The sequence below is a fragment of the Nelusetta ayraudi genome, unplaced genomic scaffold (genome assembly GCF_046127955.1).
Source record: "Nelusetta ayraudi isolate G7.1 ecotype Tasmania unplaced genomic scaffold, CSIRO-AGI_Nayr_v1 ptg000002l, whole genome shotgun sequence".
Lineage (NCBI taxonomy): Eukaryota > Metazoa > Chordata > Actinopteri > Tetraodontiformes > Monacanthidae > Nelusetta > Nelusetta ayraudi.
In genome coordinates, this window is record NW_027466052.1 from 5,605,753 (window position 1) to 5,631,540 (window position 25,788).

At 46.8% G+C, this 25,788-nt stretch overlaps 2 protein-coding genes across 4 annotated transcripts in view; one reads left to right on the forward strand and one right to left on the reverse strand.

Annotated features, from left to right (window-relative positions):
- Positions 1 to 22,370, reverse strand: part of adamts7 (a disintegrin-like and metallopeptidase (reprolysin type) with thrombospondin type 1 motif, 7) — a 65,841-nt gene extending 43,471 nt beyond the window's left edge. The window contains exons 1-6 of one of the 3 annotated variants that reach the window (XM_076019333.1): positions 21,766 to 22,363; positions 18,669 to 19,024; positions 11,132 to 11,315; positions 9,356 to 9,555; positions 2,855 to 2,938; positions 1,500 to 1,624 (exon numbers count right to left, since the gene is read on the reverse strand). In XM_076019333.1, coding sequence (XP_075875448.1) covers positions 1,500 to 1,624; positions 2,855 to 2,938; positions 9,356 to 9,555; positions 11,132 to 11,315; positions 18,669 to 19,024; positions 21,766 to 21,913 — 1,097 coding nt within the window. In that variant the 5' untranslated portion in view covers positions 21,914 to 22,363. Of the gene's footprint in view, positions 1 to 1,499; positions 1,625 to 2,854; positions 2,939 to 9,355; positions 9,556 to 11,131; positions 11,316 to 18,668; positions 19,025 to 21,765 lie in introns of all 3 variants that reach the window. The other 2 variants (XM_076019344.1, XM_076019325.1) reach the window with 2 other exon arrangements.
- Positions 22,371 to 23,033: 663 nt separating this feature from the next.
- LOC142887785 (relaxin-3 receptor 1-like) lies at positions 23,034 to 25,695 on the forward strand. The gene has a single exon (XM_076025646.1). The coding sequence runs from the start codon at positions 24,050 to 24,052 to the stop codon at positions 25,175 to 25,177; it is 1,128 nt and encodes a 375-aa protein (XP_075881761.1). The 5' UTR covers positions 23,034 to 24,049; the 3' UTR covers positions 25,178 to 25,695.
- Positions 25,696 to 25,788: the final 93 nt, after the last annotated feature.

Consider the following 25,788-nt stretch of genomic DNA (forward strand, 5'->3'; position numbering starts at 1 on the left):
AAAAAAAAAAAAAGAAAAAAAAGAAAAAAAAAAGATGAAATCAACAACAGCTGTGAGCTGCCTCTAAATGAAACCTACCACCTGTTAAGGTTATTTCTTCCACCTGCTCCCTGCTAATTACCAACAGGAGAATCAGCCAGAGCACCCACAATATTTTTAAATTTTTCTTACCACTTTTTAAAATAAAAATAAAATTGAATATATTTTTATCAGGCAAGCCCAACATGTGCTGTTTATAAATCCACCAGTTGCACTCCAACTCGCAGGTTTCCTGGAGTCCATCCCAACTGTCAAAAAAACTAACAGAGAGAGAGAGAGAGATACCTACGCACTTTCACACCTGCGGACACTTTAGGTTGTCAACCAGCCTAATGCGCATTTATGTTGGCTGTGGAAAACATGGAGAGAGCTTGAAATGACATTCAGGAAAGCTGCAGCCTTCCCAGCTCTCTTTTGGGTACCGCTGGGCGCTCCAAAGTCAGGAATCCTGATCCCACCACAGAGCCAGAAGGATTTGTTGTGAATCCATTTCACAACGAGGACCAGTGCTCCTAACCTGGCTTACATTCTCAATCTAACTCCAAGGCTGAGTGCAGCTGCTCACCAGAGAAAACTTTATTTCAGCCACTTGTAATGGTGACCTTGCTGGCACTTGTTTGGAGTGGCAAACCATGGTGTGAAAAAATTTAATTCAAATGGTTGATAAAAAATGCATGTGCAAAGACCTTCAGGCATGAAAAATGTTGACAGATTAATCTATGCAGCCCCTTTCAAGGATAATTGAACGCAACTCTTTAATGTAAAATTGCTCGGCTTATCGTACCGAGTGCAAAGCCACAACCGCTTCTGCATATCTGAGTTTGTTTCGTTAAGCAACCGTGAGACATCAAAGCCCTCGGTGGTTTGACTAAAAAGCTTTTTATCCACTTATCCGGGGTGACGTGTGGCGACCGGCCATACGTGCTTCACTGCAGTCATCTCACTGTTTGATCCAAGCTCGTCCCAAAGCTGCGCTGTGGGGGAACTTCATGTGTTTGTTTGTACCTTTGCTCCTTCCTTTCGGAAAGAGACATCACAACCACAACATTTCCGTCCCTTCGGTACAATGTGCACAGCGTGGGCATGAATATTTACATTCAGTGGGGCAAAAGCTGAAGTCTGAGCAGTACTGATCACGAATACGCAAGACGCTTTGTTGGAATACATAACAAACGTGTTGACGGCAGTCAGGGAACTACACCGCTGGCAGACACAGACACTGAACTACAAATGTTCTCATGAACAAATGAGCGGTCACGGTTGGGCAACTGAAACCTCTGCGGAAAGACAGAAAAATCCAGTTTCAACTTGCGGAAAAGCTCAGGGGGTGAAACTTTCTTTGTTCTTTTCAGTGAACAGTTAGAAACACGAACTCTAGAGTCAAAGAACAACAGGTATCATAAATGTAAAAGTTTGCAATACTGATGCAACTGGCAAATCTTGTTTATTTATGTGTCTACCTTGTTAGCAGAACAGCAACGTCGTGGTGCTGTGGGTGCTCTTCTCCTTTCGGGTTGAGCTTCTTCTGCCATTTACAAAAGCTGTTCAGACTGTTGTCAGCGTGATGTGAAATCTTCAAGTCGTCCTGTCCTCCACGCGCCATGTGAAGACCAGGGATAAGAGAAAACAAACAACTGAAAATGAGCCCCGGGAAAATGTAGGCTTTGTTTCACAAAATAATAACTTTGGCACAAGTTTACTTCGGCCCCTAGATTTTAGCACTTAACAAGTGTAGGTGTTGTGTTCTTGGAGATGCAAAACAAAGTAATGTGGTTTTTTTCAATCCTTTTCTCTGTGTCTTCATACCAGCTGTGAGCGTAAACAGAAAACAGTCCGGTTATAGACTTTGATGTTGTCCACTTATTGTGTGGCGTCCAGACTCAACATTGGAAATGTTCCAATTTGCACGCTGCTGTTTTACACTGATGGGGAATGGCAGTGGGGTTTTTTTTGTCTCTTTTTCTTCACTTTTCACTTCAACTACAGGGTGTGAATCCATCACTAAACTTTCTCTAAAAACAGAATAATTTATCTTACACCTTAAATAAACGCCAAAAATGCGAGTCATTTGTCAAAAAATGTGCTACCTAGTTGCTACACAGCACATTTTATACTCTCGCTAGCAGTTTGACATCAAGTGGATGACTCTTACACTTCAAAGTAGCACTTAAGTAAACAGCTCTAATAAATGAGGTGATTACCTTACTGCGGTCAGTCGACTCTACTCGGTTTTAAACTTCGCCATTAGCATGCGCACGCAACTATACCGCGACAAGCACGCGGTTCTGGTTGGCTGATAGGCTGTCGATTCAAACCAACTCGGCAGCTCTGCTCTACGGTGACACTAAGCCTTTGCCGAATCGCCTCGTCCGTTCATACATTAGTAATTTGATTCACAGAACGATTCACGGCCGTCCTGGTCCTTATTATCGCCTTTTGCCGTTTGTGAGGTGCTATCCATTTACGGGTTCGAGTTGAGGGTGTGTGAAGCGTTTCCACTCCACAAATTTACTACACTGCAATTTCACACCTGTGCGCCCCAGGCGTCAAAGGAACAAATGTGTTTTAGGCTAATACACGCTAACTAGCTGTTTGTAAAGCTTCACGGAGTTCAGCAGATTTCCCCACCTTTTTCTAATGCTAAAGGTTAGCATTAGTGTTGGTTTCATACTATATACGTGCATGAATACACACACACACACACACACACACACACACACACACACACACACACACACACACACACACACGTACATACATATACGTGCGTGTGTACACATTTTGCAGATATATTTTTGAAAGGGTTATATTTTACCTCATCCCGTTCCAGTAAGATGAGCCGAACAACCACAATGTTGATTGCATTTCCAATACTGGAATCCCGGTACAGACCCGCCACCTGACAAAGAGAGACATTTCAGCATCGCATTATTAACTCCAACTGAGTTCAGAAGATTGTTCTTGAAATGTTCGTTATCATTTCAACTACTATATAGCTAACTATAGCCGTACAGAAGCATGAACAGAATCAAAGACCACAATCTGTATGCTTCAATGACTTGTAAATATGGACCTGAAAGGAAAACAGCGATGAGAGAGATATTTCATACATCAGAGCGTCGGGCTGTCCACGTTATTACTTCTGCATTTCCTTTGGTTTGTTTGGTCTGTGTTTTGCTTCTCCTGGTATTCAATTAAAAACCTGTTTGTCACTGAACAAAAGTGTTACCAACTCAAGTAAAAATATATATATTTTTCCGTTTTAGAAACAGTTAATCTTTTTCATCAACTTTTGAAGACTCGATTCCTTTATTTGCAAGTAAAAAACAATATTTATATATTCATATCTTTAGACACTAAACACACTCTATGGCAAACATGCATCGACACATGTTTTCATATGCTCTCGCAAGTATTAAAGCTGGAGAAAACACTGCAACTCAAGCCTACACTTTTTTTCAAAACCAGATATTGATATATTTTATTATTTTTCCATTGCTCTTATTTATCTTCACTATCATCAAAAAAAATAGCCACACAAATAAATGAAAAAAGTTTTGCAAACTCTCTCAGCGCATTGAAAACTTTTCCATCCAGCTGTTTTCATACCGTGCAAATCAATGTCCTCAAGACAAAACCGGCTTGATGGGAGTCCAGCTGTTGTGTGAGCTTTGCAGAAAAAAGCCTCAAGTGAGTCAATTTGTATTGTTAAAGTGAGAAAATAAAATCTAAGCACCGCAGCGGCTTTGAGTTGGATCCAAGTTAATGCTAAGATAGAAGCGGAGAGAGAACTGTAGCCAAAAGGAAAAGGCTGGGGATGAAAGAGTGGAGACAGCGATATATCTGTCTATACACTGAAAGACACGTCTCTGAGCGTTGGTCTGCAAAGAGAGGCTCACTCAATGCAAAACTCGGTCTTTTATTAAGGGTGAAAGTTCTTTGACGGTCATTGTACTGTACTAAAAAGCATATACAGTGAAGTGAAACACACAGGATTAAACAAGGATAAAACATTGTAAACATTATCTATTTTCACCCAACTTGAACACCAAGACAACAAAGATTACAGACATTGTTTAGTGTTTTCCCGTGGTTTGAAAGTGTGAGGGATGAGACAGAGACCAAACATGATGTGTGGACGAGTTACACACACTGGGCACCGGGGCACTGTCTCTGAAGTAGACGGCTTCCGTGTCCTCCAAATTACACCGACAGAGATCACTGTGTGTGTGTGTGTGTGTGTGTGTGTGTGTGTGTGATTGTGTCTGTGTGCATGTCACATTCAGGGTTCCATTTAAATGTAAAACATAAATCACAGGGCAGATAGCTTTGTTTCTACAAATCGGCTGCTTGGTGATGAGGTTTTGGTCCACAGTGCAGGTAACATTTAGGAAAACCACTACCAAGTGGATTTAATCTTTGCAACCCCAGCTAGCTGATCAATCAAGTGAAAAAAAAAACAAAAACATTGGGGACTGACTTCCAGGTGGAATGGCGTTTGAGACCAGGAGGCGAGGCTGGGCAAAAATGTGTTCACTTTAGAGATGGATGAATGCTTCTGATTGGAGAGGCTGCGTTGAGAAGAGAGTATGGATCGGTTGGATGAGTCCAGGCCACAACAGCCGTCGCTGACGCTTTGGAATAATCAGTCAAGCCAAGTGAAGACGCTACACCACCCGTTTCTCTACATCTCCAACAACACGTCTGCCACTGAGCTTCAGTCGCACCCTTCAAGAAGGAAGCCTCCTTTGTCTTGGAGATGTGAACGGCTGCATCCCGGGAGGGAGACGTGGAGACGTGACTCGCCTGATCGCACTTCAGACAGGCCCCCGCTCCTGTGATGCGCCTTTATCACAGCAGCACAAGAGTCGTCCACATCACTGGATTCGGCCGCATCACAGGATCAATTTTATGGAGCACTGCACTGCACAAGGCGAAAAAAAATCACAGGAGCGCTACGAGTTCACCAAGGAATTGGTCCCCACGCTGGTGGAAGCGCTTTAACATGAGCCCGCTGTGAATGTTTGCGTGGCTCTCTCTCTTTTCTTTTGCAGCCGCTGAAAAGCTCTTTGTTTTTCTCCACACTAATTGTGCTTGTTGCCTCTATGTTTGCTTGTGCAAGGCCGTGCGCAGCGTTGCGCTTTGAACTTTTGTATTGGAACGCTGTGCACATTCAATTTCCCGTTTGCCGCCATCTAAAAAAAAGTGGCTGGAAATAGAGCCGGCGCGCATCCCGGGCGAAGCAGCGGGTCTCCGGATCACTCCAGAGTCATGTGGCGCAGTGTGCAATGGAAACGCAGAAGGTTGCTGCGAACGGAGGCAATTTGCTCCAGAGTGCAATCGCAGGCACGATGTGGAAACTGCTGGTGGGAGGGGGACTTAAATCCGCCATGTGAAATTCCAAAATCCTTTGGCTTTACATCAAGTATCCATCTAGCAAAAAGCCCATTGAAAGCTGTTTGTCAATTATCCACAGGTAGCAGTAGCTCAAAGCGTCCTGTAGAGCTGTATTACATAAAGGCTTCAAGCAAAAAAAAAAAAAAAAAACATCTTTTCCACTATGACAAGAGTTTGACTTGCATGAGGGAAGTGCCATCGGCTCTGGTGGTACTTCCACCTTCAACAATATGTTTGAGGTGCTCTGTGTTGGCCCTTGGTGACCTCACTGATGTTTGCCACCCATTAAAATTCCATATGTGCGGAAGATTGTCGTCCAGACACCATTGTGAAAGTGTCCTCACATAATGAGCCACGGAGGGCGAGCTCTGCCAAGGTGCACGCTGACCTTTCACAGCTGAACAGGCGGAAATGGGAGGTGAAATCTGAGAGGGACAGAGGCAAGCAAACAGAGAGGAAACAATGGAGTAAAAAAATAAATAAAAACTTAAAGGGAGTCGGGGGGGAGAGGGGCAGTTTAACCTCCGAGTCAGAACACATCCACCTACATCAAAAATGACTTAATCATTTGAGTGTGTCAACATCCGATGCCCCAGTGTGTCCCAGTGGAATTGGGGCTTTATGTGATGTTCACACATTCCTTCATCACATATGTTTTTTCACCAGTCTCTCTCTCTATCCCTCACACTCTCTCTCCCTCACTTTGACACAAACACACACAGAGAGCAGCTGATTACCGCTGACACATGAGCAGAACCTTTCCAACCTCAAACTCAACTCTTTCAGAATAAATTCAGACAAGACAAATGAAACAAGAAAACATCATTCTGCCTTTCGTGTGAAGACATGAGCCATGTCTGACTTTACAAATGTGGCTCCGTTACACGCATGGTTTCCCTCTCAAGGTTGCCACTCTCTGTTCCATCAGTCGGTGCCTCAAAGTTTCTTTCAATGGAAATGAGATAAAGCGGTGAATAAACTCGCAGGTGAAAGAGAACACGGGGTCTGGGTTTGTGTGAGGGCCGCTGTCGACGTGAAAAACTTGCGGTAAACTGAGATTTTACACGAAAAAATGTTTGACGAGGCGCAGGTGTCACACAGCGAACAGCGCGAGTGTCAATGCCAAAGCCTGGCTCGGCAGTTACCGATGGCTATTTCTATTTAAAGAGTCCACAGGCCGAGCAACCAGCCACGCCAGCCGGCCGCTCTCCTCCCCTCTGGCACACAAGAGACACACAAGAGTGCCAGAATAAAACCTGGAAACATTCTTCACTTATCTAAGCCCACAATTGTTCCAAGGTGCTCAACTCGTTCCCGACCACCTCCTGGTTCTATCACTCCACATTCTGTCTGGCTGGGCAAAGACGATTTATAACCTCCTTTAAAAAAAAAAAAAAAACATCAGCCCCGAAATTCCACATGGGCAGCGCTCTCACACTTGTCTTCACAGATAAGTTACAAGAAGATGAGCCTGCCAGGACATTTTCCTCACCCCGAGTGAGAATGTGGTCGGGGGGGAGGGGGGCGCGGGGGGGTTATGTTGCTCCGTAGCAACAAAGTCTGATTTTCCCAGCTCGCAAGGCCAACACACATCATCAGAAGCAGAAGCTTACAATGAAGTCAAGAATTCCATCTGTCGTCAAGCACTCTGGGTCAAAGCTTCACACGCTGGCAGAGACGCGCAGCTTCCTCTTGGATGGATGTTGCTGCTGGATGTGCACATATTTCATCCTATGTTTTGTGCTGTCACAAGCTCTCACAGCAGCGACTCGTAGAGGCTGCAAATGCCAAGCATAGTAACGAATGCGTCCACAGCTATGCCGCTTCAACTGAACACAGTGACTGCACTTCTTCTCCTTCTTCTTCTTCTTCTTCTTCTTCTTCTCCTGAGGCGGACGCGACTCTGTTTTCACTCTCTGGCAACTTGAGAAGTTTAATCAGCTCGGAAACAGCAGAGCGGCTGCCAAAGAAGCGGGAGGGAGGAAACTCCGCAAACGTTGGCCCCGGTAGTGAAACCAATTTCGCTGTTAAGGATCCACTTGAGTCTGACGGCGGCGGAGACACTCTGCGATATGCACCCGGCCAGCGCTCGCATTAAAACAATCAAATTCTTCTCATTTTTCCTGCCGTTCGTCGGAGTGTCAAAACACACTGGAGCCTCTGTTGTGAGTTGTGTAACGGAACCTCGTGGGACACACACTGAACTCCATTCATCAGCAGATGGAGTTGCTCTCATTCACATCTCATAAAAGCTTGATACTAAACAGGGCCACGAGCGAATCTGCCACAATTTCTTTTTTCTGGAATGAAAGATGCGCGGTGCTTCCTTCTTCCATTGTTAGTAAGATAAATCTACGATTATGTTTTGTTTTGTTTTTAAGCTCAAATGTTTTTGTGACTTGTAAGTCGTTTGTTATTAGTCTCTAGTTCTGATAAGTACCTCTGAGAAAAATACAGCAATCCATCAAGGGGTTATAACGTGAAGGAAGTGGGCAGCTATTTTTGTTTGCACTTGCTTTCTGCCAGGATCAACAACACTGGTAATAAATCATTCCACAGCGGCACACACACACACACACACACACACACACACACACACACACACACACACACACACACACACACACGACATGATGAGACAATGGAGAAGCGAGCGGCGGAGGAAGATGATGCCATCGGTTGCTGTTGGGACTCGGGTCAGAACTTGTTTCCTCTTCTTGCCGTGTGAGGCCGTTTCATCAGAGGTGAATCATTCGGGACTTTCAGGTTCAAAGCTGGAGTGTAAGAGGTCCCAAAATAAGAACCATGGGAGGATGCAGGGAAGAATGGCTGCTTCCTCGCTCTATTATCGCCCGTCAGCTCCGCTGAACCGCGGGGATCTCGGCCGCTAACGTTCCCCTTCCTTAGAGTGGCGGCGAAGCCGCGCAGATGGCACGTTGGAAACATGAAGTCATGCGAGGTTATCAATGACAGGCCAGGAATCTGTTTATTTAACCCCCTGGTTGTTATGCTCAGTGGTGACACTGATTGTGTGGGGGATGCAGAGCGGTGAGGTTAATGTTTCCTTTGTGTAAGCACAGAAAAGAAAAAGCTATTTTAATAATCATAGTATTTATGTAAACAACCTATCAATAATGTTTACGAGTATTTAATAACATTGTCATTATTTCAGAAAATTAAAAATTAAACTATATTTTGAATTTTTGTTTTGGGTTTGTTTGCTTGCTCTTTATGCTTTGGAAACCATCTGTTTGGAGTATTAAATCTAATTAAAGCACTCAAAAGCAACCAAAAACGATGTTAAAAAGAAAATAGTGCATATTTATCTTAATTCAATATAATATTTGATACGCAGGACCAAAATTAATTAGGAAGGTGTTCTCTTTTCAATAGATTATGGTGACGGTTAAATAACCAGCCAGGAGAGCAGAGAAAAAGAAAACGGCCTTGATTATGTATTTATTATTCATGAAGTTAGTCAGAACTCCGTACAAACGTTCAAAGGTCACCTATTATGCCAGACTTTGCCAAAGTCAATTTTTTACATCTATTGTCGCCTGTTGCCGAACTGCACCACAAATGGAACAAAAGTCTAGAAAACTTTAGGAAGTAACAGTGAACTATTTTGCTGCACAGAAACTGTGTGCTAAAATGGTCAATTCTTTTGTGAATCAGCCCACTGTGATGTCATAAAGGCGAACTCCACCAAGCTTTTTGTCTCCTTCCAAACATGTGAGAGCATGTGGGAGTTCTCATGATGCATCACTTTCAGCAGGGCTAAGCTTGCCATATTCTGGAGTTCTGCAGGTTTTTTTCTTTTCCTTTCTTTTTCTTTAAAAGCTTTGACCTAAAATGATCACATTACACGACCTTTGACATCTTTGTGATTTCTGCACAATTTGGCTTGAAGCCTACTCACAATGTTCATGACGGCAAGGACGTAGCTCTCCACATCTTTCGCCCCGTGGTACTCCACCATCTTGGCATCGGCCACCACCAGCGTCTCCACCCACCTCTCCTTGCTAACCGAGCGCTGTCGGATTCTCCGGCGCTTCCTCTGCTGGCGGAGCTCCCAGCGTTCCCGCTTCCTTTCCACGCTCTCTGATCTTTGATGGGAACCTGGGAAGCAGAGACAGAATACACACAACGCATATGCATATATAAATGAATATATGTCTGTTTATATATATATATATGTCTTATACGAATATTCAATATGGTCTATATGGTATCTCAGGATGGCGACACGGTGGCGCAGTGGTTAGCGCTGCCGCCTCAAAGCAAGAAGGTCGTGGGTTCGATTCCAGGGCCCGGACCTGGGACCTTTCTGTGTGGAGTTTGCATGTTTTCCCTGTTTCTGCGTGGGTTCTCTGGCTTCCTCCCACATGCATGCATGTGAGGTCAATTGAACATTCTAAATTGTCCGTAGGGGTGCATGTGAGTGTGAATGGTTGTCTGTTTCTATGTGGCCCTGCGATGAACTGGCGACTTGTCCTGGGTGTCACCCTGCCTTCGCCCTAAGACAGCTGGGATAGGCTCCAGCAGACCCCCGTGACCCTGAATAGGAATAAGCGGGTATAGAAGATGGATGGATGGATGGTATCTCAGGATACTAGTGAAGAAATTTCACAGTCCAAGGAAGATTCTGGAAAAACTGACTGTGAGTATGAACATGTTGCCAAGCCGTGTTGCCACACAACAAGAGGCTGGAAATGCGTTTGACTCCGTCTTGCTTCCTACTTGCTTGGCTACGTCTGTTGCTGTATCGAGGAAAACCAGGGCCTGTTTCCCAGGGTTTCTGTGTGGCGTTTGCATGTTCTCCGTACGTCTGTGTGGGGGTTGGCCATTAACTGACGCCGCATTCACGCCCAGACGGCTGTGATTGGCCAGACAGCTGTAAGTGCCATAGAAAACTGACAGATGGGTGACTCATGTTTTAAATAACCTTGTCCACTTGAACTGCCCGCTGTTTGAAACTCCCTGCTGAATGTGAAGGCTCATTGTTCATTGAGAGGTTCAAAGCTGCAACCATTTCAGCTCCCTAAGTGCATTCAATTTCAAATGTTAGACTTTGAGCACTCCGCCGCACAGTAGACGGGTGATATAACCTGCATGACCTGGAGCCCCGACGTAAAGGATGAAAAACCAACACCGGGTCGAAGGCACTCTGATGCGCGGTGAAAAGCTCTGCAGATTGCTCATCTTTACTTCTGTCTCCCTTCCCAAAACCCAGCCTGGCTTTTTCTCCAGCGTTCTAATATTAGTTGCACAGACAATTCTAAATGTATTGCCTCCTTTGACAGATTAATAAATAGCAAGAAATGTAACACTTTCTCACACTGTCTCTTGTGTCAGCAGCTAGTGCTTGGTGTGGCCGATAAACATTGGCTAAATGGGCGTCAAACATAATGTGTCAGATGTCGATAATGGGAAACCGCCCAATGTGATGTCACAGTGGGCACCAGCTGAGTGGCCCAGTGGCAAAGTCCACCCTGAAACTGAGAGGTTGAGATTTCTGATGAATTAATTGACAGATTTACAAGTTTTTAGGATGAATCATTACACAAGGCTACTTCAGAGGAGTCCATAACTGAGAGTGAACATTTGAAAAGGTGCAGCCAACAGAATTTTGGATTGGTTGCCTGCAGAAAACGTGTGCGTTTGCTCTGTGTTGTTTTTGTTTGTTTTTTTGTACTTTCGACTCCACAGGTTCCTTGGTGAGCGTGTTTCCCTGAGACCTTCTGAACGACTGGAAGACTGGAGGACGGGGACGTGTGACGTCTGTAGACGGCGTGGGCTTGTGGAGCTGAGGAGTCAGCCTTGGACTTCTCCAGGGGTTGGATGAAAATCTCCTCGTCTGACAACTTCAACAGTCCTGTCTGGGAAAGTAAATTAGAAAAAAAAATATCAGATCACTCCAACTTACTTGAAGGTAAAAAAAAAAAAAAAAACTATCATTCAGTTTGCCAACAAGAAGAAACAAGAAACACTTTTCAGGTGATACATCAGCTTGGAACAGGATTCCCTCCAAAATCTGTTGGACTCATTTCAGACTTCCGTCTGGAAAAAAGCCTGTTCAAATCATTTGGAAAGATGAGGCTTTCTGTCTATCGCATCCAGACAGACCAGCAAACTATTTTATCGCTAGTTTAGCCGAGGATTCGACGGTCGCAATGTGTGTGGGACGAAACTGCAACGGGCAATGAGCAACATTCACCACAGAGTGCCGTGCTGGGCTGTGATGTGCCGCCACGACTGAATGAATTCTTGCCAAAGTTAGTCAAGCGTGAAGCGGAAACATTTGCTCGGCAGAAACAAACCCGCAGTGCTGTCCCTCGCGCCCCTTTTCATCTGAAAATATACAGCAAGGCACCACCTGCAAGGCGCTGCATCTCTTTAGCATGGCTAGCAGTCACAGCAGTTGTTTTTGCTGGCTGCTAGCATCACAAAGCATCAAAAGCTTAATTAATCAAAATTTAACTCTCCAGGTACTGAGTTGGAAAAATGGAAAAAGAAATGTTGCATGTTATCAAATAACAACTCCAGGAATAAATGGACAGTGAATCAATATCTTCGAGGGCAGATGTGACAAGCATGTCCCCAGTGCGGCGTCTCAAAAGCTACGTTCAGACTGCCAGCCAAAATCCAATTTTTAGCGCATCCAGATGAAGTGTAGTCTGAACAGTCACAAATCACATGAAATCCAATTTTTGCAAAACGGATTGAAACCACCTTCGGGAGGTAGTTTCCAGTAACATTTGGACAGATGCGTCTCAGGAGGAGGAGGAAGCTCAATGGCTCATCAGTGCGTGGGGAGAGAGCTCCATTCAAGCCACAACAAGTGCCGCTATCGCAGTTATATAATGTCACACACTACACGCTACGCTGGACGACGCCTCCGCTCCGACGTCGTAGCTACAACAACCTGTCGGATGGGTCAATAATGTGGCCCAGTCTGAACAGAGCCACATCCCATTTAGACACTTGCTACAAATAGTCAGCCCTAAAAAAAATCAGATTTGAGAAGGAATCTGACTTGAATCAGACTGGCCTGCAGTCTGAATGCAGCCAAAGAGCCTCTTTGTTCTAGTCAGTCAGGTACAACAGGTGCTCCAGGGGCTTCAGCCCTCAGACAAACGTTTTCATTTTTTCCCTTCTCCCCCCTTTGACAGCTGCCTTCACAGCTGCAACAGCTTCCTCACAAAAAGGGCCATTCAGCATAATTTACTCACATTTTCGGTTACCTTAAGTAAAGGTATCTATTTTTTCGTTCCCCAGCTGTAGATGCACTTTGCTTTGATAAGTGGTTTTCAGGTCTGCAGCAATGCCCCCATGCTCTTTACGAGGCTTGCCACAAGTCTACACAGACACACACACACGGGCACGCTGACAGAGCAGGAGGCTGCAGCAGCAGCAGCAACAGCAGCAGCAGCATGAATATACCATCCCAAATCTTTCAACATTATCATTATTCTTAACGCCTCTCACAAGGAGCCCTACTTTGAGGGACCAGCAGTTTGGAGCAATTTCTCCCTCCTTAAGGAAATTTGAGGACACATTCGAGCTTCGGGATTCACAGCATCCTGAATAACAAACAATGAACAAACAATTAAAGTGTCTTTACACACAATAATTAAATGCAGATCACGACGAGATGCTCGTTCACAGTTCACCCCACAAAGCAGATGGGCTGCTCAAATTTCAAGTGCAAGATCTACCTTGAAGAACTCCAGCCTGAATTGCTTTCAGACTGGAGTGTCTGGCTGGAGGTTTGGAGGTCAGGGCTTTGGGGGGTAGTCAGGGTGGCAAAAACAGGAAACGTCTGCAAGATGGTAAACAATGGCGTTGGGTGGGTCCTGCAATAAGGGCAGTTTGATCAGAGGAGTAAGGAGGCTTTTCTCTACTCCTGGTTGGCTCTGGCGTCTACCAAAGGGATGCACCAATGGGAGGCCACGCACAGTTGCTAACTGCTCTAATAAACAGCTAAGAAGTCCGACTGGTTCCTCCATGAGTGTGAATGTCTTGTTGCTCCAAACAGACTTGTGCTCTGACCTTTCGTGCCGATAAACCAGAAACAAAATGTTTTTTCAGTGTCAGCAAAAACACGGGGGAGCAAATGGAAATTGAGTTTATCAGTGTGTGTCTGCGTGCTGCTGTTAAGAATGAGTGGGGGAGGGGCGACGGCTTGAACCCGGCTGTTTGTACGGCGGATGCTGCCGCTCCGAAAACTGTTTTCCCCCCTCAAAAGTTTTCCGCTGTCTCCAGGCGGACGAGCGAGTTGAAGCCAGCAGATTTTTGTGAAAAAACTCAACTGAGGCATAAACAGCTGGATGTTCCAAGTTTGCTGAGGGCCTGCAGGGTGCCAGCGGGGTACGAGTCAGAAGTTACGTAAGCCTGGCTGCTGCTGCCACCGCCACCGATGCTGCACCCTGAGCCACATGGCCAAAACTGGATTCCAGCGCCCTCCTCTTTCTTCGGTTTCACTCTTGCCCAACGCCGGAGTCGACGTCCACCCTCTCGGACTCACTGCCACTCTTTGGCTATCGGAGGAGCTGCTTTGAGCACCTCGGTGCATTTTTTTTTTTTTAAACCATCATCTGTTGTGCATTCGGTCGTGAAACAAACAAATAAATAAATAAATAATAATCAGGCTTCAAAGAGGGAAAGCGGTGTCTGCGCTACACATTTGGAGGAATCGTCTGCGCTGAAAGACCTCGACCAATCCAGCACCCCTCAAACAAAAAAGACATGACGTAGGCAATCGAACGATAGGACGCGTCGGCCTGTCACCCGGCTCCATGACAACGACACAAATAGTGAGAGATTGGCACCCGTGGGACAAATGAAATCAGGCGTGACAGGCTGCGGAATTAAATTCATCATGAGCCGCCGTCTTATGTATACGATTTGTTTTTGTTTTTTGTTTTTTTGCACAAGGCAGCTCAAGATATAATCACCAGGGTTTGAAATGGTGATTCATTCTTTGATTCCTTTTTTTTTCTGGGGGGCGGGGGAGGTGGAAAATGTGCCGCAAAAGAACAACAACGCATTAAGTCATTAAATCTAGTGGGCACTCGAGGCACGGCGTGGCCTCCCGCCTGCCCATAAGCCGTCACTGCCATGCGGAGCGCCAAGTGGCCTCCACATCACTGTCAGGCCGTTGTATTTATAGCCTGGTTCCAAACTGTGCGAGGAAAAGTTGCATTTCCTCTTATTCACAGGATGGGGGAGGAGGAGGAAGGAGAAATTTGATCCCAACAGACATATTTATACAGCACAGAAAGCAAAATCCAATCCGATTGTTCTTTGAAACCTATCCATCACATGCAAACTTTATTCAGATTTTGGTTCTGAAAAAATGAACAGAAGAACTCGTGATGTTTCATCTAGTACTGTGCATTGAAGGCTGTAGGTTTGTTTGTTTTTTCCTCCAATTACATTTTAGCTGACAGACCAAACCTGCATACCTGCACTGGCAGCACATGACGAATAACGTGCTGCCAGTACAGGTGACACCTCTGCAGGAAGTGCGTCAGTGTGAAACCGCCGGGTAGAATCATAAAAATACAGCTGTTACACAAGAAACTAACAGGAAAAATATGAATGCATTTCATGCAGCAACAGAAAGGCAAATGTGTTTATTACACAGGCAGAGTTTAGCTGATGGTGCAACACATAAATATTAGACCAGGGCAATAATCACCACAGGGAAGGCTGACGCTACGTCTCTGGATTAAAACGACCTTCTTCAATCTCTGGTCCATCTAGATTGACAGTAGGACCAGGCCTTGAGTTCCTTGTAATATGCACACTGGGGAACAGACACACAAACTGGACTGTTTGCATAATGATGATTCCTGCTGATTCCGCTGGGGGAAGAGAACCACCAGAGGATGGCGTTGCACCTTCACCTCTCTAAGACCAGCTGACGGGCTTCTCTGTGCGAGGCGCATCACATTTGGGAGCATTACCGTTGTTAAATATCTCACGGTCTCCACCTTTGCTCATGGTTTGGCACTAGACCTCCCCGTGACATTAATGTCACCAAATAGAGGATAAATACTTGCAATGAAAATGCTTTTTCCATTCATCTGGAGGTAAGTTTAAGGTAGATAGGAAGAAAACGACTGAAGCCAAAGACGGAAACCTCAGCCAAGGCGCCACAGTTTCACCCCAACCGCTTTAATCCCATAATAACCTCGTTCACATTATGATTCCCTGAGCATGTAAACACCTTGAAACACAGTAAAAGTAAATACAGGTCAACGTCCTAACCGGTGGTTTATCTCCTGGATCGAGAGCTAAACGCCACCTTAAAGTCCCCGCGTGAAACTTCCTCCAAGCCCGCCGCAGGCTTTGGCAGGGATTATGCAGACAAACACACAAACTAAATCCTCCATATAAACAACCCTCAGCGGTCGTTTGTGTAGCGGCGACAACAGGTTAGGACAGGCAAACCTTCGCTGTTGTTCGAAAGTGTTTGCCCCAAAACGCTTTCCATTACGTCCGATAATTCCCCTTAAATTCTCCGCTAATCCATCCTGAGCCGACCAATCAATTTGACCTTGTCTGGCAGTTCAACCCATCGTGTGTGATGGAACGTCGCAGGGTGGCGGCAGCATGGAGGCCACATGTCTGCATGACTTTGGCAAAGGATCGACTCGGTAACAATGACCTCGAACCATCTCCTCCAGCTGCTTTTGCACCTCCATGAGCCAGAGACGGCACCGAAGCCGAGTTGAGCGCCAGTGAAAGACTTCTTGGGGAGTTTTTTTTCTGACCTCAATTAGCTGTGCGGAACTGGCGGGTGATCCCCGCACACCCTCCGACAAGCGCTTTAGCACTCCTCCGCTGATCCGCAGCTGGCAGGAAGATGCACAGGACGGAGACAGCGTCAGGCAGCCTGCAAGCGCCCCCTCCCCCCCTTTTGAACATCAAAAGCAGAAAGATAACCAACTCCATGCGAGGCAAATGTGCAGATCAAACTCAGAGAAGGGCCGGAGTGACTTTTTTATTTATTTATTTATTTTTTGCTGAAGACATCTGCGAGCCTCCTTGCAAGCCGCGGAATGCTCCAGACTCTGGTCCACATCCGGACCAAACAGGAAGCCAGCTCCCAGCATACAGTACGTGTTATATGGGAACACAATGGTACGATGCAAAGGAGTGTATGTTTGTTCTCATCGCCAACATTCAACTTTTTATCTGCGTCCCCGAGGGGCGACTCCGTCCGCCGCCAAAGATAAACAAACACGTCCACTTTGTAGATACGTGCATTTCAAAAATAAAATATATCACATGACCCCAAGCAGGGTGAGAATAACACCGACAACTGTGTGAAGCCATATTGTGCGGCATCCATACGAAATTTAAAGCACGATTTTCAGGGTATAAACAATAAAAAAAAATTTGTTCAATGTTATTTTTTTTTTTTTTTGGAGTGGTCAATCAATAAATATTTAACTGTGGTAACAGTGACGCACAATGTAGCGTTGAAAACACAAATTATTTATTTAGGTTATTCACTCAGACAGACAGACAGACTGACAGACTGACATTTCACACTGTTTCTTGCCACCCGCGACCTTCCTTTAGTTGAGTTTGTTGAGTTTATCGAGTTGAGGCTCACAAGCGCACAACTGTCGGCAAACACACTTGGTTGTTAGTTCTAATCAAATTGATTGAAGGAGCTCAGCTCAGCTCAGCTCAGCTCTGAAAAGTTTTCAGGTACAAAGTGAATAGCAAGTGAAGCAAAAAGAAACTTGCCACTCCACCGATCTGATCGAGCAAGACCTCCTACATTTACACGGGCTTTTGACAAGACATCCACGTCACCCTTCTTCTATCAGTACATCCTCAGCAGCGCGCTCAAGAATTTAATGCAAGGTAGTGTCTGTACCATAGCGATACCATTCTCTACTTCCTCTTGTTGAAGGACGATGTCTTTTTATTCTCACAAAACCTCTATTTTTTTCTTTCAAACCTCCCTTATGTTGACTCAGTCTACTGAGTCATACGAAGGACAACCAGTTTGCTACACTATCGTGGTGTAACACAATTTCTCAGTAAGTTTTTAATTATATATTATCATTAATGATACTGATGTATGTGAAGACACTGATCACGCTAATGAGTTCTCGACAATTGTCAACAATGACTCCTGTTGTAGAGTTACGGATCAGCTTGTTCTCGTCTCATTCAAGGTTCGCATTATGAGTAAAGAAAGACACAGACACAGACACAGACACAAGATTTGGCACTGAATGTTTTTTTTGTACTCTCAAATGATTTAGGGTACGGTTTGGATTGACACTGCAGCGTATGACAGTTTGTCACAGTGCTGAAGGGCCACAATTGTCTCCCCACCGACCAACAGGAATCCTCATGCTGTTTGACAAGCTGGCTCTTCTGGCAACAGATACATCTCATAGGCCGCTTAAAAATACAAGAGACCGGGAAATGTGAAATGTATTTCACATGTATTTTACATAACAAGCTTAAACTGTGCAGTTGCATCCAGCACATGTTGATGTTTAAGAATCTCATGTCGCAAGCGGTAATCTGCACACACGCACACACACACATACACACACACACACGCACACGCGCACACAGAAAAGATTCCAGGTATCCAAAGTGTACAAAGTGTTCTCAGTATCAGTCTCTCCACTTTGAATAATTCTTGCAGACAGACAGCTAATCATCTTTGCAAATGTTCTCTATAGGCTCTTTTCTCCCAGCTAGATAATTGTCTGCGTAGCTTCTCAGTCGTTGCAAGTTGAGTTAAGGCAACTTTTAAAGCCAGCAAAGCCAGTGTGTTCCATTAGGCCTCGAGGGCTGTGTTCAAATACACCATAGTTCAACGTCAGTGCCAACTATGTCATCAGATTCCCCACCCCAACCCTGCCCCACCCCTCAGAAGTGACAGAATTTTGGTTTGGAAGATGGAGGGGAGCCTCCAGAACACCTACCGTCGAAACCAGTATGGATGGTCCCTTTATCAAGATTGAGTAAAATGCTGTAAATAAGCCGGTTGGTGCGTGGAGCAGGTGCTGGCAAACGACGCTAACAGTACCGCCTGGCTTTTTCACCTTACAAATGGAACCTTGCCAATTTGGAATGTTTTGTCATTCCTGGCACCAAATTCCTACTTCCAAGGTAATAAATGGAACGCATGTGACCTTGGGACACATTCCAGATGGCTCGTCTGGTTCGGTGCACTCGTAACTTACCAGTCCATCACAGGTGCTGATGGCAGCGCTTCCCTTGACCGTGGCCTCGTCCCACACTTCACCCAGGAAGTGGCACTGGGAGGACCTGGGCAGAGGCCGGATCCGGGCTCCTCGCAGGCCACCGTACCTTCTCTCCGTCACGAAGCCCGGCGCCAGCAGGTGCGGGTTAAGGGTGAGGTTGAGGCGCAGGCCGCGGTCGCCGTGCCGCAGCTGGTAGAAGACTCGGCCCAAGTCGGCCGACCCCTCCGCGGCTTCCCTGCGCTGCACGCGACGAGCGTGGTGAGACAGGAAGTTGGACAGGAAGTGACCTCTGGCATCCACTCTTGCGGGGTGAACCACTTCGTAAGGAGGCAGAACTGGGAAAAAGAAGATGGGTTTTAAATCATGGGAAAGCAGGGGGAGGAGAATTGGATACCGCAACGAATGTAAAGATGTAAACAAAGACGACGGTTCTGCAAACAAACCGCCCACTCTGTTATTTTATAACGTTTTTGATGCACAGAGGGCAGTGGACAGTGGGTCTTCTTCTCATCTACAGTCCTTCTTTGCGCTTCACTTCACTTTCAGGTGCAACATTACAGTGAAGCCTCCTGGTTTTCCCTGTCCTAACTAAATAGACAAAATAAATAGACACTATTTGAACAAAAAGTCTGTGCGTGAAACCCTTTATGTAGAACCATATCATTGTGCAACAGTGACCAACAAGACTCATTCTGTTGTGCATAAATAAACATGAACCACATTGTGGTAATTTTTTCTGCCTGGCCAAAAAATAAATCTCAGCTGCTGTTGCTGATTTGGATGCTTTGTTTTCTTCTATTGTTTTTCTCACGAACCCTAACCCTACGCTAAAGATGTTGGCAGAGCTCTAACAAGCTCGATCTCATGCAGCTCAATCAGATCCAAATGTGGAACTTTATTAAAGCTCAATTTTTTTTTTAAGTCAACGTTGGCCCTTTTTTTTCACCAGCCCCTGATAAAGTTTTTGCTAAAATGTGGCGATACGGCACAAGAAGGACGACACAGTATCAGCAATGGCAAGCGTCTCATTAGTACTTTCCAGTCGTCGGCACATTTACAAAGTGTTTGTTCGCACCAAGGCCGACTGTCTGGATGCTCTCACACTGCGGAGAGACTGCCAATCAAACCTTGACAATAACCAGTCTGATTCCCACCTGATCACGACTGAGCATGAATACAAAGAAATCTGCGCACGGCCTTGGAATGACTCGTCTTTCTGCATAGCGGCTCGAGCCGCACATAAACGACCATGGGGGCACGTCAGGGTGGCGATATCTCACAACCTGTCTGGCAGCCATCTGCTTCCAAGCGTTTTAGAGCGTTGTCAAATTATAAAATTCTCTGCCTTATTGCGGCAATAACTTCCTTTGGACCTATTTTTGCCAACACAGAGGAAAAATGTAATGACAGTAGAGTGTGAATCACCTGTTTTGTGCAGTATGATGATGAATTTTTTACCCTAAAAAAAGTTTTCACAAGCAGTTTTCATATTTTTGCAGCACAAAGTGCATTTTCCAGTGTCTGATTGTCCTTTTTTGATAGCGTGTACTTTCTCCTTTTGTAGCGAATAATTCTAATAAGGATTCCAAGAGTAGTGGTTGGGGTTATTCACACAGCCATTTTTTAAAATTCCCTTCAGCACCCTGAATAAGAAAAGAAAGAGAATTTTTTTTAAAGATGTATGAATTTATTTACTTCTGCTCCCCTCCAATGTGCCTTTTCAATTTGTTCTTCTTCTTGCACAATTAGGAGGTCATTTCATTTGATTTGTTCCTTCGGAGCGTCTGTCACCAAATCATGTGCCCAATGAATCATCAGGCCTCCCACAAGGTTTCGCCTGAGGCCGCTCGCTTTTGCCGTACAACTTTTGGGGTGATGAAGTTCAGCCACAAAAATCTCTGTCCCCACGTCAATTCTCTTGACTTGTCTGTGAACCTTTGGCATGTATCGCCTGACACAGCCGCTGTTGGCTGACACACACCTTGTCTGCAGTGCCTAACAGCCCCGAGGTGGCAGCAGTCTCAGGTACTTAAGGCCGATCTACAGAGGATGTGACAGGGCGCAACCCAGTAACGTTGCTCTGCGGGCTGCAGGTGTGAAGGGCCCTGACTTGTAATCTTCATCACGGTGGGAGAACTGCGACTCGGACAGAGGTTGAGAGTGCGGGTCAGAGTTCACCCACTGGGGTAAGTGACATTTAACCTGGAGGATGAAGGACACGGCTGCCGTTCAACTATTGGGCTTTTCTTCCAGGCTTTTTTTTACTCACTTTGAATCAACTGTATGAAGGGCAAGCGGCAGCTCGTTATTTCCTCCAGTGAAATAGCGGCGGTCAACCAACTCGGTAGTGTGTGACAGAAGCAGCCCTGCGGTGGCAGATGTTAGTGTCATACAATAAAAGTGTCTTTCATGATGAATGTTATCTTAAATCAGGCGAACGCAACAGATCCCAGCTGCGATGGACTTTCAGCGTCTCGCTACTGTAGAAACTAGTATGCTAAGGGGAGTTGATAAAGAGTTTGTCCCCTTCCTCACAAACAAAATCTAAACCATTTTTTTTTTTTTTATGCTGGACGAGAGAGCAGGCACAATTTACAGCCGGCCGGCCCTCAAGCTGAGCGGAAATCAGCTTCTTCAGCTTCGTGGGAATACACATCCTGAACATCCCCTCGGAGAGCAGCACTCCTGAGCTTCTGTGGTGAGTTCAGAGGTCAGAGTGTCGCTCTGACATTGGGACTCTCTGGATGTTTGACTCAAAGACAGCGCAGATGCTCGGTGGGGATGAACGTCTCTCCGGTTACAAGGCTGGTCTGCAAAACACTGCATTTAATAGCTACGGTCTGACCAACACTTTGTAAACACAAGTCACAGCTGGCCTCTGCTCTCCCCCCCCCCCCCCCCCCCCTCCTCCTCCTCCTCCTCCTCCTCCTCACTGAGGAGCCCTGGCCTGATTCTGCTCTGGCTGTGCAACTCTGCACATCAAGGATCGGACCGGTATGCCCCCCCCCACCCCCCCTTCAGGGTGCATGAGAGAAGTTCGGGCGACTGCCTGCAGCTCCTTTGTGCTGGGACTGACCTGGTTCCTGCGGCGGTGTCTGCGTCTTGCCTGCGTCTTGGACAGTCAGCGGCGCGGCGAGGAGGAAACAGAGGAGGAATGAGAAGAAGTGTACGCCACTGGCTCTGTGGACAAACGCACGAATTGGGCTGCAGTGGGAGCGAGCCATCGCTGCGTCGACTGACGTTCCAGAAGTGTTTCTATCTAGACGCGTCCCATGTGCGCTGGACGCACTCGTCGCTTTGTGGCCAACGTGCACTTCATGCTCTGACAGTCCCGGCAAACCTGCTCCCGTCCTCGGGCCGGAGCATGCTTCAACTCAGCGGGCCGATTCTGCTCTGTTCCCGCGAGTCTCTCCAAGTTTTTCTGTCTTTTCTTTCTCTCCCCCCTGCTAAAAGTTCCCCTCTACTTCCCGCAGGCTGCACCCTCTGCCCTCCATCAGCCTCCGACACACAGACAGCCGGTGACAGCTTGCAGATTTCTCCCCTCCGCAAACTTTCTCGGAGCCACCCCCACATATGGGTGGGCTCAAGACAATGGGCCATCTCTCTGCAGGACGGCCGGCTTAAAGGGGAAAAGCTGCCGCAAGAAGTTGGATCCGGTGAGATTCAATCCGACCGGCAGGGGGCTCTTTAAAGCTGCTCCGCACAATCTGTCACTGGGGCCGAACCACCAGGCGATCATGCGTTTTAATGTTGTGCCACTATCTGGGAGACACAATGGAGAAGTCATGGAAGTCATGAAAATCCAGCCGATCAGTCTGTTTAGTTTTGTTCAGTGGCACCAAATGACCAAAAAGCGTGTAAAACTTGGCCCGATTTAGGATTTTAATATTAGTAAAAACTTAATATGCGGCCCCTTCATGTACTGTGGATACTCACAGTATATGAAGAGTAATTTGATTTTCCTACCCATAGAATGATTCTTTTTTTTTTCCATTATATATAAGAATATACAGAGATTGTACATAGAGCAATGAGGGTCTTGCTCCCAGTTACCTGCAATCTTGCACCGCCTGCCCGCCTGACAGCGCGTTTCCTATTTAGGGTGAACAATTACGTCTTCAAATAAAGCAACAAAGAAGGATGACAAGTTATCCACGTCTGTGTGTGCAGGCCACTGTAGTTCACTGGCAAGCTTGGGAGAGAGAGGGTGAGCAAATGAGCGCTTGACCTCTAGGTGGCAGGATTTTACACAATGTACTTTTGAATATGGGATGAGATAAGATACACATCAGACCCACTGACCCTGAGCAGAATAAGCAGGGACGAATGGATGGATGGATATACTACTGCTAAAGAGGACACAGTGGAGAGATGCAATGTCTGCTGGAGCATGTCCATCTTCGGAGCTTCTGCAGAAACACGGTGTGTCTTTCAACTTTTCCGCGGTGGTCTTCATACTGTCACAGCTTCACTCCTGGCATGCACATTAAACAGGCCCGCTTCTTTTAATAGTGATGAAAAACTCCCAGGGAGATCTGAGGCAGCCTGGTAAGTAAGACTGTCATCTTGGTTTGTGATCCGTGATGTTTAACACCCGAGGCCCTGAAGTGCTTCTCTCTTTCTTCACAAAATATTCAAAACGCATTGCTTTGACGAGGCTGAGACAATGAGGGGTAAACATCTCCATTTAAGTCACCCTGAGGCCAAGTCGTCAGGACTCCACAACATTGTTTTTTCTGCAGGGCCCAGCAGCCAAGCTGTGTCTGTTTGAGCTTAGTGCTCCCCCTGGCGGTAATAAGAAGGTACACCTGTGCCCCTCGTGCGCAGAAGATACAGTGTGTGAATTTGTGCAGTCAGACACACATGAAGGATGAAGTAATTAGTGGTGATATCTGCTTGATTCTTGACAAGTTATGTTATGTTATGTTATGTTATGTTATGTTATGTTATGTTATGTATTTTCACTTCCCATGCATTTCCTTTTATTCATTCATCCATTGATTCACTCAGTTGTGTTCTTGTGTTTTGAAAAATTTAAACAAAACAAAAATAAAACAAAACATTCCCAACGCCCCATTTTACTTTTGACGCGCACTTCAAGCGCGCGCCCTGCAGGTGACACGCCTTTGAACTCGCGTGCTCTCGGAGTCACGCTGCCCGAGGATGCTCGCGCTACCCACTCCGCGCCGACTCTCCTCCGGCGCAGCGTCTCACCCGACCAATCAGGGCGCGGCGCAGGTCCGACACACCTGTATAAAGGAGCTGAGCCCACGCACTGGAGCTGCTGTGGCGGGCCACTCGTGGTGCAATCAGCGCGCGTCCTGAAGACCTCGTCCCGATGAAAGGTCCCTGCAGCAGAGATGGATGAGACGTTGAACCAGAGCGCGGCGCCAAACCAGAGCTCCCCGGCGGACGAGTCGCTGGAGGAGAGCGCGGACGGCACCTTCATCCTGAGGGTGCTCATCTCCGTGGTCTACTCCGTGGTGTGCGCCGTGGGCTTGGTGGGCAACCTGCTGGTGATTTTCCTCATGAGGCAGCGCCAGGGCCGGAAGAAGTCCACCATCAACATCTTCATCATCAACCTGGCCGTGACGGACTTCCAGTTCGTGCTCACGCTGCCCTTCTGGGCCGTGGACACCGCGCTGGACTTCAGCTGGCCGTTCGGCGACGCCATGTGCAAGATCGTGCTGACGGTCACCGTCATGAACATGTACGCCAGCGTCTTCTTCCTCACCGCCATGAGCGTGACGCGCTACCTGTCCGTCACCTCGGCGCTCAGGAAGAAGTCGTGCCGGACGCGGTGCGCCAAGTGGGTGTGCGCCGTGCTGTGGGTGGCGGCGACGGGCGCCACCGCTCCCACGGCGGTTTTCTCCACCGCCACGGTGGTGGCCGGCGAGAAGCTCTGCCTCCTCAAGTTCCCCGAGGGACACGACTGGCTCGCCCTCTACCACATGCAGAAGATCCTGGTGGCCTTCATCGTGCCCATGCTCATCGTGTCCGTCAACTACCTGATGCTGCTGCGCTTCCTGAGACGCAGGAGCATGGGCGGCAGCAACCCCAAGCGGAGGTCCAAAGTCACCAAAGCCGTCGCCATCGTGGTCTTGTCCTTCTTCTGCTGCTGGATGCCCAACCAGGCCATCACCTTCTGGGGCGTGCTGGTCAAATTCAACGCGGTGAACTGGGACAACTCGTTCTACATGGCGCACACGTACGTGTTCCCGGTGAGCGTGTGCCTGGCGCACGCCAACAGCTGCCTGAACCCGGTGCTGTACTGCCTGATGAGGCCGGAGATCAGGAAGATGCTGGGCGGCTTGTTCTGGAGAGCGTCCACGCCGACCTCCAACAAGGAGTGCCCGACGCGCCTCTTTACGCACGGGGAGAGTCCGAGAGTGGCGCCGCTGCAGATCATGGACAGCGGGGAGTACACGCTGTCCATCCTGGACCGCGTGCATCTGAAAGGCGCGAGCGTGGCGCCGATCACCCGTTAGTTGAGCTGAGCTGATTTGTACCATGAATTTCAAAACAAAACAAAACAAAAAAACTCGTGCACAGATCTGGTGGGACTGTTTGTGTGTCTCTCCTGCGATTCATTGATGATTCGACCGATGGATTTTGCTCCAGCTTCTACTCATCTCTTTGCCTCCCTACTTTTCTGCAGAATTGCTTGCACACGTGCAGGAGATGAGACTGACAGAACATTTTGGACTCCTGGCAAAAACGTGGGAGTGTGTTAAAAGCGATGATGCAATCGTCTCTGTTTGCCTGTAATTAATGAATTATTGGACCTGGACAAGTGTTTCTCCACCTCCTGGGTGGGGAAACCGTGCATGGACATACAGACAGCTTTATGCATTGTTTTGTTTGTCGGTTTACGTCCAAATTGCATTCGTGCCGCCATGTACATACTGTGTTTGAAAACTAAATTTTTTTTTTCTTACCTGTTTTTCTTGTGCCCTCACACCAGCGCTGACATGAATGTGGACGCCCTTGTCCTCCTCTTCCTCTAATAAAACGGGGACAGTGATTAATTCAGTCTTGTCTCTCTGTGTTTGCCAGCACCACTCCCAGCTCGGCTCCTGTAAAGCCGAGGGGCAAACAA